Genomic DNA, 18760 nt, shown 5'->3' with positions numbered 1-18760 from the left:
GTGGCGCCCGATCAGCCCTGCCACCTTGGGGTTCACGCTTCGACCTGCAACGGGGAGGCAAAGTGACAGGCTGAGCTACACTCAAAATGTACTGTTATAGTAGAGAATGTGGCACATCAGAGGTGGCATTAGAGCACAGTGGGAACACATATCAGAAGAGAACAGAAGAAGGCAATGCATCACAAGGTTAAACAGGGCTCCCAAATCTCAACACAGCACCAGAGGCAGCTCTCAACTGGGATTACAGCACATATTAGCCTGAGAGCGGTGTTGAAAGCTCTCCAGAGCCTGAGTGCTACATGCCAGGCAGGAATGCTGTGAAAGGAATCTGAGAGGAATAGCTGCTGGCTGAATAATAAAGAAGTGCAACTGCTGGGACAGCACGTGAAAAGAGCAGATGAAGACGGTACTTGGCGAGATAAGTATGTGTGTGTATGTGTGTGTGTGTTTCTTGTACTCTACTTGTAATGAAACCCTTCAAGTTCACAAAGGAATGCAGGTAAACACCTACTCAGAGACATGTCTTGCTTGGACAGGTAGCTACAGATGTTTGTTCCTTTTTATTTTCTAAAATCACTTGAGCGTTACTTTTAACAGTAGCACCACAAAGGTTAACTGGTACAAAACAGAATGTGGGTAGACTTCACTTCGAATGTTATAGTGATCTCAAACTGTAGTTTTTGAGTCACTGCATATGTCTAGTTGAGAGGCAACTATATACAAATGATTACCCTTTTTTTGTAACTTTCTTTTTTTGTCTTAGGGGCACAGAGTCCATGCCAGACAGTGCCAGACAGTGCCAGTTGGACTCACCAGCCATGCTCTCCACTGCCAGCTGAAGCCCCAGGTTGTGATGAGGGCTCAGGACCCAGTGGTTGCTTGTGGCGGTGATATCAAACACCAGCCATCCATCCTCAGCAGCCCAGATCACCCTTGAGTCCAGGAGAAACAGCTCAGACTCCCTGAAACATACACACACGACGTGATATAGACAATGACCTGTAAACACATCACCCACACACACACGATATAGACAATGACCTGTAAACACATCACCCACACACACACAATATAGACAATGACCTGTAAACACATCACCCATACACACACAATATAGACAATGACCTGTAAACACATCACCCACACACACACGATATAGACAATGACCTGTAAACACATCACCCACACATACACAATATAGACAATGACCTGTAAACACATCACCCACACATACACAATATAGACAATGACCTGTAAACACATCACCCACACATACACGATATAGACAATGACCTGTAAACACATCACCCACACACACACGATATAGACAATGACCTGTAAACACATCACCCACACATACACGATATAGACAATGACCTGTAAACACATCACCCACACACACACGATATAGACAATGACCTGTAAACACATCACCCAACACACACACAATGACCTGTAAACACACACCACACACACACGATATAGACAATGACCTGTCACCCACACAACACGATATAGACAATGACCTGTAAACACCACCCACACATACACAATATAGACAATGACCTGTAAACACATCACCCACACAACACGATATAGACAATGACCTGTAAACACATCACCCACACATACACGATATAGACAATGACCTGTAGACAATGACCTGTAAACACATCACCCACACACACACAATATAGACAATGACCTGTAAACACATCACCCACACACACACAATATAGACAATGACCTGTAAACACATCACCCACACATACACAATATAGACAATGACCTGTAAACACATCACCAACACATACACGATATAGACAATGACCTGTAAACACATCACCCACACACACACGATATAGACAATGACCTGTAAACACATCACCCACACATACACGATATAGACAATGACCTGTAAACACATCACCAACACACACACGGGTTACAGACACTGACCTGCAAACACATCTGGCTTTAACTCATTATATATACACAATCTGCAAACATGATGCCTGTAATATAATACCCAAAATACTGTGTTACCTGTATTGTATTGTTGCATTCATTTTCTTGAATGTTACTCATTTAGTCATTTGATGTTCTCCCCCCCCAAAAGAAGTAAACCTGGCAGGACTTCCCCCTGTCAATCTACACAATGACTTTATTTCTACATGCTTACATCTGTTTCTATATTTTTTCAAGCATGTGTAACAGTATTCATTTAGCTCTCAATGTTGCTTCCTGGAACACGATGAGTCCACGACGCAGCCATTGCATTCTGCACCAGGTTTCCTCTTCAGAACTGTAATTCGAACTGTCAGTATGATTTATATGGGGTCTGAATGTTGCCGTCTGTGTTTGTCTGCAGTGACAAAGCAAGATATTTTGGTTGCTTCCTGGTTAAAGAACTACTTTAAGACAAACAGCAGGGTCACCCTAGTTCATGAGACTGACTGTGTGTGGTGCTGGAGTCCCTCAGTGCATTTACCACAGGAAATTCACAGTTATTCTGCCATTTTAAATGCCTGTCCCATGCATTTATTGTGCGTTTCTATAGTTAACCGCCGTGCTCTGCCATGGTTTACTGTGATCTGATATTGCTTTGCTATGCTTTTACAACAGTAAACTTTTATGAAGAGATTGGAGAAGCAAGATAGGGATGGCAAACCCAGACTAACAAACTGGGAGAGAAATGAGAGAGAGACGGGTTGTCCCAAACACACCTGAAGGAAAAGCATTTCCTAAAATTGTGATTAAAAAAATAAATACAATAACTAGAAATGTTTTTTTTTTTTTTTTTGTGAATGCTGTCATAATTTTGTTTATGGAAATATTATAACAGAAAGATTTTAAAGTATGTATGCCTGAAGATGGAAAATAAAATAACAAAAGAAGTAAAGAAAGAAAGACTGCTAGGGACAAAGAAAACACGAATTAAGATATAAAGATTAAACAAGATGCCCTTGCTGGGGAACCCTAAATATCTACAGAAAGAAAAGAGAGAAAAAGAGCAAGGTGCCTGTGGTGTGAGAAAGAGTGATGAAGAGGAGGGACAGCTACAGGCTGAGCAGCAGCTTGGACGCCTGGTGGCTGAACCGACTGTGTTCACCCGTCCAAGGGGAACACTACATTTTCTTAATTGACAATAATGGGCTTCTAAACAGCTGTTAGTTTCACACAGAAAAAGAGATGTGATTAATCACCAAGAGGAATTCTGTGGGAGCGGCTGAACCAAGAGAGAGAGAGAGAGAGAGAAGAGAGAAAAACTAGGGAAGCTGAGGCAAGTTCAGAGGCCGCTGTGGCGCCCATCAGTGACGTCTTTTCTACAGCAACCTTGCACAATCAACAACTGGTGTGCTCAGAGGAATCTGGGTCAGCCTTGTCTCTTACGTTAGCTACAATTGAGCAATGATTTTCCTAACTCTATTGACATGTCATATACTGCAGTGCAATGGGGAAAGAAGATCAAGTGCTAAGTCGCACACACACACACCGAGTGAGTGGCTGAGATGGGTAACGGGTAATAAGATTTTTGGCAATACTGTGCTGTAGCACTGTTTCACATTTAAAAGAAGTGAATTAAGATATACTGAATGCTCTAATACAGCACATCTTAGGGTCAAGGGTGACCCATTCCATACCCATTAGAGACCATATCACAATAACCCTCTCTCTGTTTTACACTGAGCTTTTGTCTGCTAAATAAATAAAACAGATTCCCCACTTAGGGCAGTGCAGTCATTCATCCACACCTGTTGTGCTCTACCTGCACAGGTCATGGAGGAGTAACCTGTACAAACCTCTCCTAGTACTGGAGCAGACAGGGTCCACTGTAGCAAGATGAGGAGAACCAGTCCCTGCCGGTTTTGCCTCTCTAACCTGCGGGTGAGCCAGAGCCAGTGCGACACTCCCTCTGGAATCCCCTTCCCACAGCCAGGACATGAACCTGTGCTCCCCTGACTGTAACCATGGCATTGTGCTTTTACAGGTCTCTCTCACCTGTCGGGGTGCTCCTCCAACACTTGGTAGATGCTGATGAGGAAGGTCTCATTGTGGACTTGCTCATGGATGAAGTCCTTGTAGATGCGGAACTCCGCGGCAGTGACGGCTTCACCCTCGGGGATACGAGACAGGTCGAAGAGGAACTCTCGGTGGTGCCGGCGCACTGGCAGAAATTCCTTATCATGCTCCACTGGAAAAAGCAAAGACAAAGGCAGAGGTGAAGCACGGGAAGAGACAGAGAATAGGAGAGCACCCTGTGAGCTGACAGAGAGATTCAGCCCCTTTTAAAAATGGTCTTGAGCTAGCTTTACCTCTCATCTGGACCTAACAGAACACTGGATGAAAGCCACTTCCGTGAAATCTAATTCAGGTCAATCCGATGATTATTTGCTTCTGTGGTGCCTTTGCTTCCTTCCGTTTTGTTATTTTGCTCCCTCTCCCCTTGCCCCCCGCTTATCCAGATCGCTGACCTGCAGCTAATTTACGGATAAGCTTTGCCCCTGGAATCACCATCTGCTTGACCCTTAGCGCTAATCACCTTGCCTCCTTGTCAGCAATTCTGGAGCTGGGCAAGGTTAGGTCTGATCCCGATTTGTATGGGAGACCTCCAAAGAATCACATCCCTACTGTAGCAGTGTTTGAACTGGAAGCTTCAGACAGGATCACACAGGCTCCGCGTTATCTCGGCCCGTGGAGCCCAATTACCACAATTATTCTGGACTGTGGGCCCAGCACCACCAATGTTAGATCTTATAGATAATAGTTTTACATATGCTTTGATCGGAACAATATCTTTATACACCATATGTTTTTAAAATCCATCCTCATAATGGTAAAATATGCGAGAAACAGCGTACCTATCGAATAGCATTTCACATAAGATTAGTTTAACAGGAAAATCAGCGCTATTTCTCCTTCATTGGAAGTGAAAGCTCTGAGCCATATATTGGCGCAAGCCTTTCACAGCCCACTGCCTCTCGCACAGAGACGAAACTAAAGGGCAGATTGTCTCAGGGTCCACTTTCTTTTGTCATTTCCATATTCACTATTATGTTTGTGTATTTTATTTTTGTATTCCATATTGTGGTAGTGTGTTGTTAGTCTACCTACCAAGAGTACAAAATTACTGAACCGCTATATATGAGATGCGAATGACTGAATCACTTCACAGTTCTGCATGGTTAAAATAACCTTACCGATGAAATAGGATCACCTTAATGATTTTGAGAACTGAAAAGCTGTTAACTGTTTTTGCACTTTACTGAGCAGTAAGTTGTCTATTCACTAATCTATACCCCATTGCACAGTACAAACAATGTATCTAGACAAGCAATAATGAGATATTGTAAGTACACAGCAACCAGAATTGTATATAAAGTATGTGCTTTATCTAATAGATATTGGGTTTACTGAAAATGTTACATTTTGTTGTTTAAAAACAAGGCTTTTAAAGAGATTATTTTCAATTTTTTTTTTTCAACTCCAAGTATAGGGAATCTGCCCTTTAACCCTTGGGCACCACCAAAAATTTTACAAACCCAGTGCCAGTGGAGGATCAGACAGTTTTCTGGTGTGCTGCTCTAAAGATTCATAACTTTAAAGATTTAGAAAATCCATGGGAAGGAATCCATAACCAAAAAGACTGGTAGACAAGCACGTAGTCATATGGCTGAGACATCAAACAAAGTTCAAGTGTACTCTGCACGGGCCTTAAAGATTAAAGGAAACCTGTTCTCCAGCGGAATTCTCATAAAGACAAAACGATAAATACAAATCTGGCCTGTTCTGGCAAATGTCATTTGAAAAAAAAACAACTTCAAATTCCTCAGCCCACATAAACAAATACCTAGACATCACTTGAATATCTTCCTAATAAGTCACAGGAAGGGTTATCTTTCTGATCCTGCAAAATCTCTCTTGTTCCCATCCCCCCGAATCTCTCTTTCCATCTCTCTCTTCCACACGAGCAGCCTGGCACAATAACAGCACTGTCTGTGGAGAGCAGAGCGAGGCATGGATCTCATTACCTTTCAATAGGGACTGAGCAAAGAGGAATCCTGGGTCTCTGTTCCTTATTAGTGGAGGTTTGTGCTTATTGTCCAGTCTTCCCAAAGCACTCACATTGTTTATACACTGCCTTCACTTAAGGACTGGACTGCCCCAGTTCAATATTCAGAGTTCCCATTGGGATAGACAAAAAGGTGGGTTCCTTAGAATGAAACAGCCAGCTTTTCAGATATCAATGGCAATTCATTCTTAACATCTAGGTAATGCAACTAAGCTTTTGCTGTGTAGCAACACCACGTGGTTTGAGGATTAAGATGGGTTTTTCCTATGCCTCTGTCCTTTACCACAGCTATAACAAACAATTATATTATTGATGGGAAACCACAGCCTTTGTTATCACATAGCCACCTAAACTAATCATCTCAATGATTCAGACAATGCCCTCCCTTGTCAGATCAATGAAAAACAACTGCAATTACAATGGTATGTAAAGTAACACCCTTTGGATTAATGTCATTTTAATATGGGCTCAATGAAGTCATTCATTTTTCGAGACAACTGTAGAAAAGTAATCCTTTAATGGTTGTACATGAAGCGCATTCTCTTCTAAAAGCTTTCCATGTGCTACTTCCCCACTTTGTGCACTTGTGGAGAACAACAGCCAATGCACTGTAACCTGCAAGTTCAAAGCTACAATGCAAAGATACCTTGAGAAGCTTTTGCAAGTGGAAACAATGTGCATGCTTATATTTCTGCACTGAAGAATTCAGTTAAACAGCCCAGGTTTTGGTGGATGTCTTCAGCATACAAATTGGAATGACCCACATCACTGAGCCAGTGTTATCACCTGCAAAGATCTTCCAGCTTTGGTGCTCTCAGGGTCGTTCCATTGACAGACTGACGGACTGACACTGCGTCTAGGGGCTCTGCTCTCTGAAATGCCAATAAAAAATAATCTCTCTCCCTAGCTCTGGAGTCCCTCTGGCCTGGCCCCACCCCAGCACAGGCTGCAGGTGCACCAGCCTCCGGGAAACAAGGACCTGTTATCCCAGCCGATAAAACAACAGGCCCCTTAATCCTTAAATCCTGCCTCCACATTAGAAGCCCTTTATCTGCATTTCTGAGAACAGCTGGACACAGCTACAGGCATGTGGAGTAACCCCCCTCTGCCTAAAGGAGCTTGAATGCTTTGTAGTCAGCCGTGGTGGATCTCCGGGTTCGAGTCCCAGATCACTCCCTCTTGACCTCCTTGTGCCTCTTATTCCTATCAGGAAGAAACATCGGACTTCCACGGGAACAGAGATTTCAGTCAGGCTTCCCAGAAACACATGCATATTTCCCTGTAAAGGTTCGGACTAAGACCGCTAGATAACGGTCCAGTTAGGTGCATATGTAGTTATGTCTTCCCTAATTCTTTCTTTTCTGCTTTTTGTTTCTCTCCATCCTTCATCATGCCCCTTCACTCCCTCTCCGTCATCCTCCTTTAATACCTTCCTTTCTCTCTTACCCTTATTTCCTCGTCTGCCATCCATAACTTTAAACATTCACTCTTAAGACGGTAAGCCAGTTCAAACAGACAGCCCCCCTCTCTCCCTCTCCCTCTCTATTTTTCTCCCCCCCTCGAAGCCCATTAGTAGGGTATGGCAGTAATCAGAAGCTCAGCAGGAATGCAGTTAAACACAAGTGAGCACGTTTATTGCTTCCTCTGAGAGGAAACAAGCAGCCATCAGCAGTGCTGCCCTACCTGTGTTAAATAAACATTTAGTGGAGAGTTAGGCTTTAAATCGCTGGCTGGAGTAACCTGATCTCCCATGCCTGCATGCAGTGCTCTGACCTGTAACTTAAGGACTCTTCCAACCTGATCTCTAACCTCTCATTCCCAGCCCTGCACTCTTCTGCACTGTTAGAGCTTTGGCTTTGATGCTGTGCAATGAAGGGAACTGGGATCTCTCTCCTAATGCGAGGTAGTAGAATGACTCTCCAGACCGTCGGTGCAAAGCCACCATGCATCTTGTATCTGATCTCAGGTGAAGAGACTGTTACTAATCCATCGGTTCATGAATAATACTGAGACCAGCAGTCATGTGCCCTAAACTCCCACACTGCTTTCTAATGCTATTCAGTGTTTAAAAAAAAGACCTAACTGTTCATGATGACTGTTTTAAGCTTTGGAAACCAGACGTTGTCATCTCTATGCAAGGGGGACCTCAGTTGAACTTCGCTTTGGTATGTAGTGTGAAGAGTGGATCACACTGCTGCTGCAAACGAACCTCTACAGCAAACACGTTATCAAGCTGTAGGACAGGGTAATGATGAATGCTGCTTAATAGCTGCCTGCCCTCCTGACCCCAGTGTCTCCAGGGCAGTCTGGGCTGGCTCCCAGCCAGGGCTGTTCTGACACTTCCCTAGTCAGTGGGCTCCGGCTCAGTTTCCAGACACTTCAGCTCCAGTCGGGCTGACAGAACACATTAGCGCAAGTGTCTGTCCCTGCTCCTCGCACTCACATCTCGCCCCTCTCATTTCCGCATCCCTGCAGAGAAAACACAAACCTCACCTGCTACTTTTAAAAGAAATATTCCAATAATTCTGACTTGAGTATAGCTTCCTTCCTAATAGAATTTGAGTGCAGTATACCACCATGAAATCGTGTATGGTAAAGCATGGCCATTCACTGACTAAATACGGTGGAAGCTTACACGATGACGCAGAGATATTTCAAAGGACTGCCAATGCATGATTACTCCTAGGGTTACATCATAATGCCTTGTCATCTTTGCTGCGGTGTTTGATTTGAATTGCATGTGTTTTACAGGCAAATTGTTCACCTACTTCTATTCATGTTTGAAAAGTGGATTGCAATCTGTCTTTTGTTTTACAACACTGTCATTGTCGAATGTCATTTACGTTTTTTTTAAGAAATGCTTCTTTGCTATCCAGCATTCATTCTCTGTTTAGCTCCATTGCAGGTGAGGGTACAGTGCATTGGTACAAACTACAGCAAAGGCTGGATAGTTACGTAGTTTATCCTTATCCATGAACACTCGATCACTGTGGTTTATATTTCACACACGATGACATCCTTGTTGGTGACCCCTGCAGTGAGTTTGCTCATTCTCGTTCTTGTTCTCGTTCTCTCTCTCTCTCTCTCTCTCTCTCTCTCTCTCTCTCTCTCTCTCTCTCTCTCTCTCTCTCTCTCTCTCTCTCTCTCTCTCTTGCTGGCTTGAGTTATTCCCTGCTTTTCCATCCTTTCATTTAGAAGCAGCTGCCTCCCCACCCAACTGGCAGAGTCCTCCGCTCAGCCCAGCCGCCTCTTATTACAGACTTCTCGGGAATTCAGTTTCTAAGTAAATATTTTCATACATTTTCATAATTTTCACCCTAAACTGAGGGCAGCGTGAACGGCACACATGATTTGCATTTCATCTAAAGAGCTTGTTGTTTATTTAGCTTAATTAAAAGCAGATCTTTATTTTTTATTGCTGTTAAAGTTATTGATTGCCTCCCAACTCACTCCTCTGGGAATCTGAATGATTCTTTGCATCACTCACAGCTGCACTCACTGCAAACCAGTTTGATATTTCCTGCAGAGCGTTGCAGCCCTGAAACTGTGACCCTCCACCCATTCCTGTTATTTGTGGTTGACTTGCACATGATCTGAGCTATGACTGTGGTTTAACTTCACTCCATATGAAGGGTCTAATTGCATAATAAAATGCTGATAGATAATTACTAGTACAGCAGTTAAAATGCAGTTATCATGGGACTGAACTATAATCTAACTTCCTCATCCTTGGCTCAAGCCCCCAGCCACTGTGTCTTCAACTAATACCAAATATAATCTGCATTATTGGGTAGATAAACAGGGTTGTCCAACATACATCCCTGTCTGTCTCTTATCTCTGCCCGTGGTTGATCCACAGTTCATGGACAATGCGTAATAGCAAAAGAAAACATACCAGGACTTGAAACGAATTAGCCACCTTGCGCTTTCCATTGGCCATTTTTCACCAGTGGCTGTCTGTTCATAAGCATGTTCAGACAGGCCCATCGGTGACCATTGCCTAGTGCCACGTGTTATCTACAGATGAGCACTCTCGTCACATAACCCAGGACAATCAATATATTACTTACAGGCATTATTGATCAGTTACTGCTACCAAACATTTAAAATACCCCTGACACACACACACACACACACACACACACACACACACACACACACACACACACACTAGTTGTACTATGTGCTGTATAAACTGTACAAAAGCAATGCAGCTGCTTCCAGGATATGTTGTTCTGTACACACAATGTCTTCTCTATATCAGGTGCCAGGGTTGTGCATCTTACACAGAACATTTTCTTAAGACGGTCTCTTTGAGCAATGCCTCGTGTTTAACTTGGTACCCTGCTTGTTTTATTCATACATAGAAACCTGCCTGCTTATCCATTCGTCATTTAGGCTTGTGCTTTTCACCACACCTTTCTTCCATTGATTCACTTATGAATGAATTAGTTTGCAAATCTGTGTGTCCACTCAGTGATGTTTCCTTCATGTATCAGTTCATTCATCCATTCACTGCTACAATCCTGCGCATTGGGTTAACCACTGTGCTCTGTTCTCAAAGCATGCCAAGCCTGAATGACGAACTCATCTGCAAACGGCTCTGAGACATTTTCACTTGTGCATACAGCTAGTATTCCTATAGCCTTGGAGACCTGGTAAAGCACTGGGCACTGCAGGTTTGCAGGTGTTAATCCAATGCACGTTAAAACAGGTCACATCCCATCATCCTAGCAGCATTGCTTAACCCCGACACCATGACCTCAGGCAGTCCAGCCGCAGGGACCCTGAATGTATTCATTGAGGCCAGTCGACACAAGGCAACACCGAGAATGCAACCGATTCTCAATCTCGTCAAAGCATCCAACCAACCTACAGTAGATCAGCAAACAGCTCAATGCTGGTTGCCATTTGTTGACCACTGTGCAAGCATGCTTAACACATGTCCAGGTCTGGAGTTTATTTTACAGCTCACATGTCTTTTTATGTGCATCCATTGTTTATCGTTGCGATGGAAGAAAATAGGTTTATTTCAAAGTGAAAAAGTAGAAACAGGAAGAAAATGGCGCTGCTAATCGGATTGGGCTTCACAATCTCCTTCTGTAAACACCCCATGATCTGCGCTGAAATCTCCTTATCATAGCAAACCATTCCACATTGACATGCCCTGACAGACTGCACTGCGCCAGGCTTTTACACAGCAACAGGGAAGGAGACTGGAAACTCTTTCTTCCTTCGTTCCAATGCCTGCATTGCTTCTTAAATATGCTTACATTGCTTTAGCCCTGTCTAAAATCTGTAAAAAACAAAAATTGGCAGGTATGCACTGTAGAACATTTTAGTATTTCATCATAGTGGTGGCCCTTGTTTAAAGTCAGTTTCAAATTTTCGATTTGCACAATTCATTTTTTTAAATGATGACAATTCTGAGTGTATTTACTTGTGCAGTACTCCCAGGACAGCTCTGTGAGCATGCCTCTTGGCACACCCTCATTCTCTAGCCCCAAGGCGGGGTGCATGAAGGGGTTAACTGGCAGCACAGCTGTTTCACCCTGGAGGAGCTGGGAAACATCTGTATTGACCTCTGGCTCAGTCCCAAGGGCGGCCTGCGGAGCGCTGGAATGCAAAGCAGCTCTTTGTAGAAAGAGAACACGGGGCAGCCTGCAGCTGTACAAGCCCGCGGCCCGCGCTCGCTGGGCAGAGCACTCCCCAGAGAGCTGCCTTTTCACCCGCGCTCGCTAGGCAGAGCGCTCCCCGGACAGCTGCCTTTTCAACTGGGACAGAACTTCTCGTTTAAATCACCCCTCTGCCTGAAACTCAATCCGAGTCTGGGCTGTGGTAGTACGTTTCTCTTTCCACAGTATACAGAACCTGCTGGACTTCCCAGCAAACCCACACTAGGATGCATGGCAGGACGATGCACTTTTTCTATGGCAGGCATGTCACAAGCTGTATGGGTTCCCAACCTTACATGCATTCTCTCACAGCTAATTTCGTTAATACACTATTCATACCTGGAGGGCTTCTGTTCACAGTCTTTTATAAGGCTTGACATTTTCTTTTTTTCCTAATTTAAAGGCATTACCACAGGCAAAGTCCAATGAAATATGATCTACCTAGAGCTACTGTAAAACACACTACATACATACTGTTCTGTTCCAGACATCAATGCTGTACAAGACAGCCTTAAACCATTTTCAAATGCATTCATAAAATATACAATGCCACAGAGATAGTATTTGCTCACTACTAGTACCGGTACTTGGTTGTAAATACTGGTAGTAAATTACACTTGGCAAATAACTTTGAAAACCAAACTTAACGCTAATGGCAGTCTTGTAGTAATTGGTTGAACTGGTCCATAAAGCTTCACAATAGAAATGGTTACAATGATTACTCAATTGTCTCAAGGCTGTGACTCACTGCCTCTGTTTATTCAGAGTAAACCAGGTACCCAAGCACTTCTTTTTTAACCCTTTCCACCACACTCAACGACTCAACTCATTAAACAGGCTCAGCACGGATTTAGCTTTCTTTTAAGAAAACAACATCAAACTTGCCCTGTTCTGAGAAACGTTCTTTCATCTTTAGGATTTCCAGCATTCAAACAGACTGCAACCCCCTCCCTTCCAGTCTACCCTATCCCCTTGGAACAGCCATCCAATCTTTCCCTTTGATAAAGCTCAAGCAACTACCAGACACCAGGGCTGTGAAGGGCATTGCAAACCAGACCACTTATTTGATTATTGATTTTTAGCAGAAAAAAAAAACAAGATTGTGTGTGTCAGTGTGTGTGTGTGTGTGTGTCTGTGTGTGTGTATGTATGCATGTGTGTGTGTGCGAGAGAGAGAGAGAGAGAGAGAGAGAGAGAGAGAGAGAGAGAGAGAGAGAGAGAGAGAGAGAAGCCGTTCGTTTTGAACCAGACCATCCTTTGTGCACCAAGTCCTTCTACAAACACACCTTTGTCCTTTGTCAGGAGGGAAGGAGTGCTACAGTGAGGAGATGAAACTGGAGAGCGCACATGAATGCAGCTGGGACTGAGCTGGTATGCTTCCCCAACCCGTCCTGACATGCTCTGTGGGCAAGGGAAACAAGCACCAGTAATAACCCTGCTCCCAATGGGAAGGTGCAGCAGCCACATCGCTCACAGCTTCACCTCTACCCCCACGGTGCACTGTGCTCAGGGGGCTGTGGGAATCTTTGCAACTTTGCTAACAGCCTCACAAAAAGCAGAAGCCTATTTTAATTACATAGCCTTCAGGCAAAATACTAACAAAATCACAACAAATACTGACAGATATCCTATCTGCTTTTCAGGTCACGGAAGTAGAGTATACATTTGTTGTGTTTGTTTGTCAGGCAATTTAAATAAATGTGCTATCACCAGCCAATCAGCAAGTCTGATAGTGAGTGCAGCAGCTTCAGAAAGCTGTCTGCTCCAGACAGATTAGATGAAAGAGTCTGCATCAGTCACAGATTCAAAATAAAGAAATGCATTATTACAGAGTCCACTGGAAGCAATAATGTGGATAATTATAAGCCAGCAATGTAGTTTAATAAGGATCGGTTTGGTAAGTTCTTCCAAGAGAGAGCGAAACCGATTTAAACATGTCTCCAAATAAAACAGCGTCACCCTACCTAAAAGCATCAGCTCCCAAGGTGGACACATCCCCGTTGCACTGAGAAACTTTTCAATATATCCAACAAATTAGTTTCCAGTGGCAAGCAGTTTAAAAGTCGCACGTCAAGCTACTGCAAATCTGTGCGATCCAGCACACGGAAAGGTAATGCCAATACATATGAGGCTTTGCTTTCCTTGTTAAATCTGCATTCACCTATATCAGAGAGATGGCCCTCCAATCATGGGGAAGTGCAAGGGTCTAGCTGGACTGAGCTATCCAATGGTCTTATCTAGGCAATCAGGTTCTGTTCCCCTACACAACCTGGGGCATCTATAAACAACTGTAGAATTGGCTCCCTAGTTATTGAGACTACAGATGTTAGCATTGTGTCATTCTGTGTTGATGGCTATTAGCCTATGGGTTTTGGAAACTTGGAAACTTGTGTCCCTTAAAGTGACAATTTTACTGACAGACAGCCTTTGCCTTTACTCTAGAATCGCATATCCTTGCTCCTATATTCGGTGCACACATCACCACTGCAGTCTTAGCTCATCAGTATGCACAGTTAGACCTCAGGCACTTGGCTTGTTGCAATCAAAAGCTGTGGCTGCTGTTCTTGATATATATATCCAGCTATATATATAGATATATATATATATATATATAAAAATATATATAGATCAGTATTCCTGAGCTGTGTCACTGCTGCACCACAGAATAATGGGCAGAACACACTAACTGTTGGATCTGAAGACTTGAGAGATCTACAGCTATCACACATACACAACTGTGCCTGCTAAAGCGCTGATCTGGAGGATGGTACCTTTCTATCAGCACACTGTGCTTTTACATTCACATCTCATGGATGCCTTATATAAGCGCATTGCAGCAACTCGCTCTGTAATTATAGATCTCAAAAACAGACAAACAACAAACAATGAAAAAATGCAGTGGTTTCACAAGTGGGAGTAGCTGCCTTCTCCGTTTCCAAATCATCATCTTCTCTGCTATTCTGAATTTGAACACTTTTAAAGTCAGGTCTGTAGACACTCGTCCACACCAGACTGGAGTTCAAATAAACTGGGGTTCATTTGAATGGTCTCTATATCGCCCACATTGATCTTGCAAACGGAGTCTGTGGACCTTTCCACTGTGCTTTATAAACGTTAATAAGGGAAAAGGCCAGTGATATTAATATGAAGCTCAGGGAAGCAAGTATAAAAATCAACCACTGTTTGAACCACACTTTAAATATGTATATCAAAAACACACAGATAATACAAATAAAACCTAAAAAAAACTATTATCTAGAAAAAGAAGAAGAAGAAGTAAATACAGTAAACAATTCCCTCTACACACTTAAAGCTGCATTGTAATAAGTGTGATATAATACAATGAGGCATGCACTAAAGGGGCAAATGAAATCCAGAGTAGATTAAATGTGCAGAATAGTTGTTCAACTTTGTTTCATGCAGCAACCCCATGGAAATAGTGGCCAAAATTACTAATGGAGCATCATGTTAAATGCATCTATAAAGAAAGCATGTTGCAGATTCTTTATATTTTCAAGGGTAGAAATAAGAGATGCTGTATAGTCTTGTTTTGCTTCAGTGCTTGTCTCAGGGTGCACTATACCATCGCTGCCAAACACCTGAACATTAGGAAAAGCCAACACAGCTGTCAGGGCCAGGAACATACCGGAATGCGAGCGCACTAAAATGGACTAAATTGGTATGTTGAAACAGATACTTAGCGCAACTCAAACCTACACAAAAACACTTACAAATACAGTATGTGTGCTCTCAGTATCGCAATGACAGGTAAGCCTGTGGGGTAATAATAGGCCAAACTGGCTAAAATAAATATTTTTCTTACCCTCACACACTTTTTTTTTTTTTTTATAAACTGTATTTTCCCACAGTCATTTGTTGTTAATACGAAGCAAGGGAATGTTTCCAACTCACAGTCTGGCACACAGAAACTTTTTTTTTTTTTTTTCACAATCATAACAAGCAATTTCCCATAGTTTAACGCGAAAAGCTTTAATGTGGAAAACTATTAGAATCCTGAATCTTGTCAAAGTTTCCTCTAAAATGCTATTACACAAACTACATTCATGTGAAGGTTTTGGCAGCGGGCAGTTCGAGTTACTTCACTGTTTATTCAGTAATTCCCCTGGGAGTACAAGGCTATTCGCGCAGTCCGTGTTAATCTAATTTGATCAATCCGACAGCGCCGCACAAAACAGCTGCCTTGCCATTGTCAACAGACAGAAACTTAAATATATACGGTGCTGATTTTTTTTTCCCCATCTTTTTGGCATAACCATAGAACCCTTGCAAGAAAACAGTTCAGTGTCATGTTAAAAGCGTCTGCGTAATCGCGCTTCTGTTCTGAAAAACCCCAGTAAAGGCGAGCAGCCTTCTTTAATCTCTACAGAGAACTCAATCAAACCCGGGTTTAACTGCAGCAAGCCTTTAAAAAAAATCTTAAAGCGATTCCTAACACCCTCAGTTTTTCTTTAAATTCAATGGGGTTGCACTTGTGCGAACATAACATCAAAACGCGTTTAAAAGGTTAGATGCACATATTTCTGTAGAGTTGCATATTCCTAAAAACCCGCATCTTGCTTCAAGCTAAAAACATCGATAAGGTTGTATTTCTTTCTCTATTTAAAAGAGCCATATACCCACTGACTGGATGTCTGTCTAAACTTACCCAGGTTGACAAAGCTCATGACCATGTCAGCATCGTTAAGAAAGTTGCTGTCCTGCATGGTCGCCAACGGGGGTCCCTGCGTCGTGAAGATCGGCTTGTACGGATAGGAGAAGTGCTCCTCCTCTTCCTCGGTGGACATGGCATTGTAAAGATCCAGCATGAACATGGGGGCCGAGTTGTGCTTGCCGTGGAGGTGCGGCCGGGGTCGGTGGGGGAGCCCCAGGATGGAGAGGATCTCCCGCTGCATCTCCCTGCGCTCCTGGCTCTTCAGTCTCCGGTGGATGAAGCTGGAGTGCACCTCGTTGTCCAAGGTAAAGTTGGTCAGCAGGCTTTGCGCCAGGACGCAGCAACCCCATAGAATAATCAGCGCAGGAGCCGGTTTATCCAGCACTGAAACCATCGTGTTTAATAGTAATTAAAAGAAAATAACTTTGAAAAAATAAAATAATAAAAAAAGGCTTTTCTATCACTTGTATAGTCGCACACGTTGGTTTCAAGCAAGCCCGATCCTTCTCTTTCTTTCTTACAAATAAAGACACTTGATCACCAGCATCAGCTTAACTCTCTCATCTTGGCTTTTCTTTCCCATCCAAATACTTTTTTCTTTCTTACCACAATCTCTTCTTTCGATTCTCCCAATTGGCTGATAGCAGTTGCTCGCTCTTCCTTGCTCCTTTAAAGTGTAACTGATCCTGCGGTTTTCGCTTCTCTCCCCCGTCACCACACACACACACACACACACACACAACCCTGCAAACTTGTTAAAACGCGCAACACTGGGTTGTACCCTAGACACGATCTGTCGCTCGAAACTACTATCCGATGATAGCTACCCGGCAGCCGTCGTCGCATATTACTGTTGAACACACTTGTTTCTGACGGGGGTGGGGGGGGGGTGAAATGTGTGCTACACACGCAAACCCCCCCCCCCACCCCCCCCCCCCCACTTTGTCTCGTACAAGGTTGTCTCTCAGGATATTTGCCTGCTATTGAAAAGGGAGGACACTACTTCTCCAGCGACAGCCCTTAATGTGATGTAAACACGTTTTTAAAGACTGTCAGGTGAAGTGTCTGATTCTCGTTTCTTTTGTTCACGGCAATGGGCTATAACCGTTTCTTCTTTTCTAATTCAGGCGCCTTAACAGTCTTTTGTTAGGTGTACTAATATGGCCTTTGTGATTTTGTGTGTGTACGCGTTGAGCTCACTTTTCTGTTAGTGCCCCTTTTCACAGAGCTAATACAGCCTCTACTGAATGAATAGCAGTAGCCTACAATGCAGTATTTTGTCTGTTGCAGTCACAGCACATATTTTTTTAATGCATTCCGTATGGAAAATACAGTCGCTTCTCCTATTGATTCAACACTTTGTTGTATATAATATGGTAATAATTATGCAAAATAATTGATGGTGTAGAAATGAACTGGCTTCTGACAGTGTGTGTGTGTGTGTGTTTGAAAGGAGGTATAAATGAATTGTACAAAAATTAAAAAAAATGTGTGGTGCGTTTGCGATAGGATAGTGAATTTGCGAAAGCAGGTGTTTCCAGTTAGACCTATAATAACAAAATGGCATCAGTGAAGGCGCCATAAAAAAATAAAAAAATGCAGTTCAAGTTTAAAGCTAAAACCATTTGTATTTTCTTCAGAAAAACTGAGTTTCTAAGTTAACCCTTTAACCGGTTATGTAATTAATTATTTGTTCGTTATTTAATTAATGCATAGTTTAAAATAGGAAGGTTGCGCCAGTATTTCTCATATCTGTTTTATTGTTATCGTTATTTCTGCAACAACAACAACAACAACAACAATAATAAATAATAATAATAATAATAATAATAATAATAATAATAATAATAATAATATGTTTAATTCGTGTTCATAATAATATATTTTTATGCGTCCAAAACGAGTTGTTTCAGCTGTTTTCAAAATTTCAAAAATGAAAAGGGTTAAAAAAACAAACAGACAAAAAAAAAAAAAAAAAAAAAAAAAAAAAACCTGCTTAAAGGTTATATCATGTTCTTTATTTGGAGTTTATTCTGTATGTGGGGGGCCTAGGTTTCAAACCGTTCTAAAACATTTTAAGGCACACATTCTGTGCACCCCAGAACTGAGCACGCGCGTGTGTACAACGAAAAACAAAGCGAGAAACGATGGTGCACGTGTGCTGTCTTCATTGAATCAACCCCCTTTTGTTGATTCAGAGATTTTCGGAAATGTTCTACTATAATATAAAATGACGTGTACGGGTATTATTTATTTATTTTTTTGTAAGCACTCTTTCAGGTTACCAAACTAATTTGACTAGAAATAAACAAACACAAGTAGTCAACCTTACGGACATATA

The 18760-nt window shown here is 42.5% G+C and overlaps 1 protein-coding gene across 1 annotated transcript in view; it reads right to left on the bottom strand.

Moving 5' to 3' along the window:
- LOC121320193 (bone morphogenetic protein 7-like) overlaps positions 1 to 17186 on the bottom strand; it is a 23334-nt gene extending 6148 nt beyond the window's left edge. Inside the window, exons 1-4 of the mRNA XM_041258444.1 lie at positions 16414 to 17186; positions 4003 to 4195; positions 814 to 962; positions 6 to 44 (exon numbers count right to left, since the gene is read on the bottom strand). Of these exons, the coding sequence (XP_041114378.1) occupies positions 6 to 44; positions 814 to 962; positions 4003 to 4195; positions 16414 to 16813 (781 nt within the window). The 5' untranslated portion in view covers positions 16814 to 17186. The remainder of the gene's footprint in view (positions 1 to 5; positions 45 to 813; positions 963 to 4002; positions 4196 to 16413) is intronic.
- Between the last annotated feature and the right edge of the window lie 1574 nt (positions 17187 to 18760).

This window comes from Polyodon spathula, chromosome 8 (genome assembly GCF_017654505.1).
Source record: "Polyodon spathula isolate WHYD16114869_AA chromosome 8, ASM1765450v1, whole genome shotgun sequence".
In the NCBI taxonomy this organism is placed as follows: domain Eukaryota; kingdom Metazoa; phylum Chordata; class Actinopteri; order Acipenseriformes; family Polyodontidae; genus Polyodon; species Polyodon spathula.
This window is presented reverse-complemented; position numbering and strand designations above follow the sequence as displayed.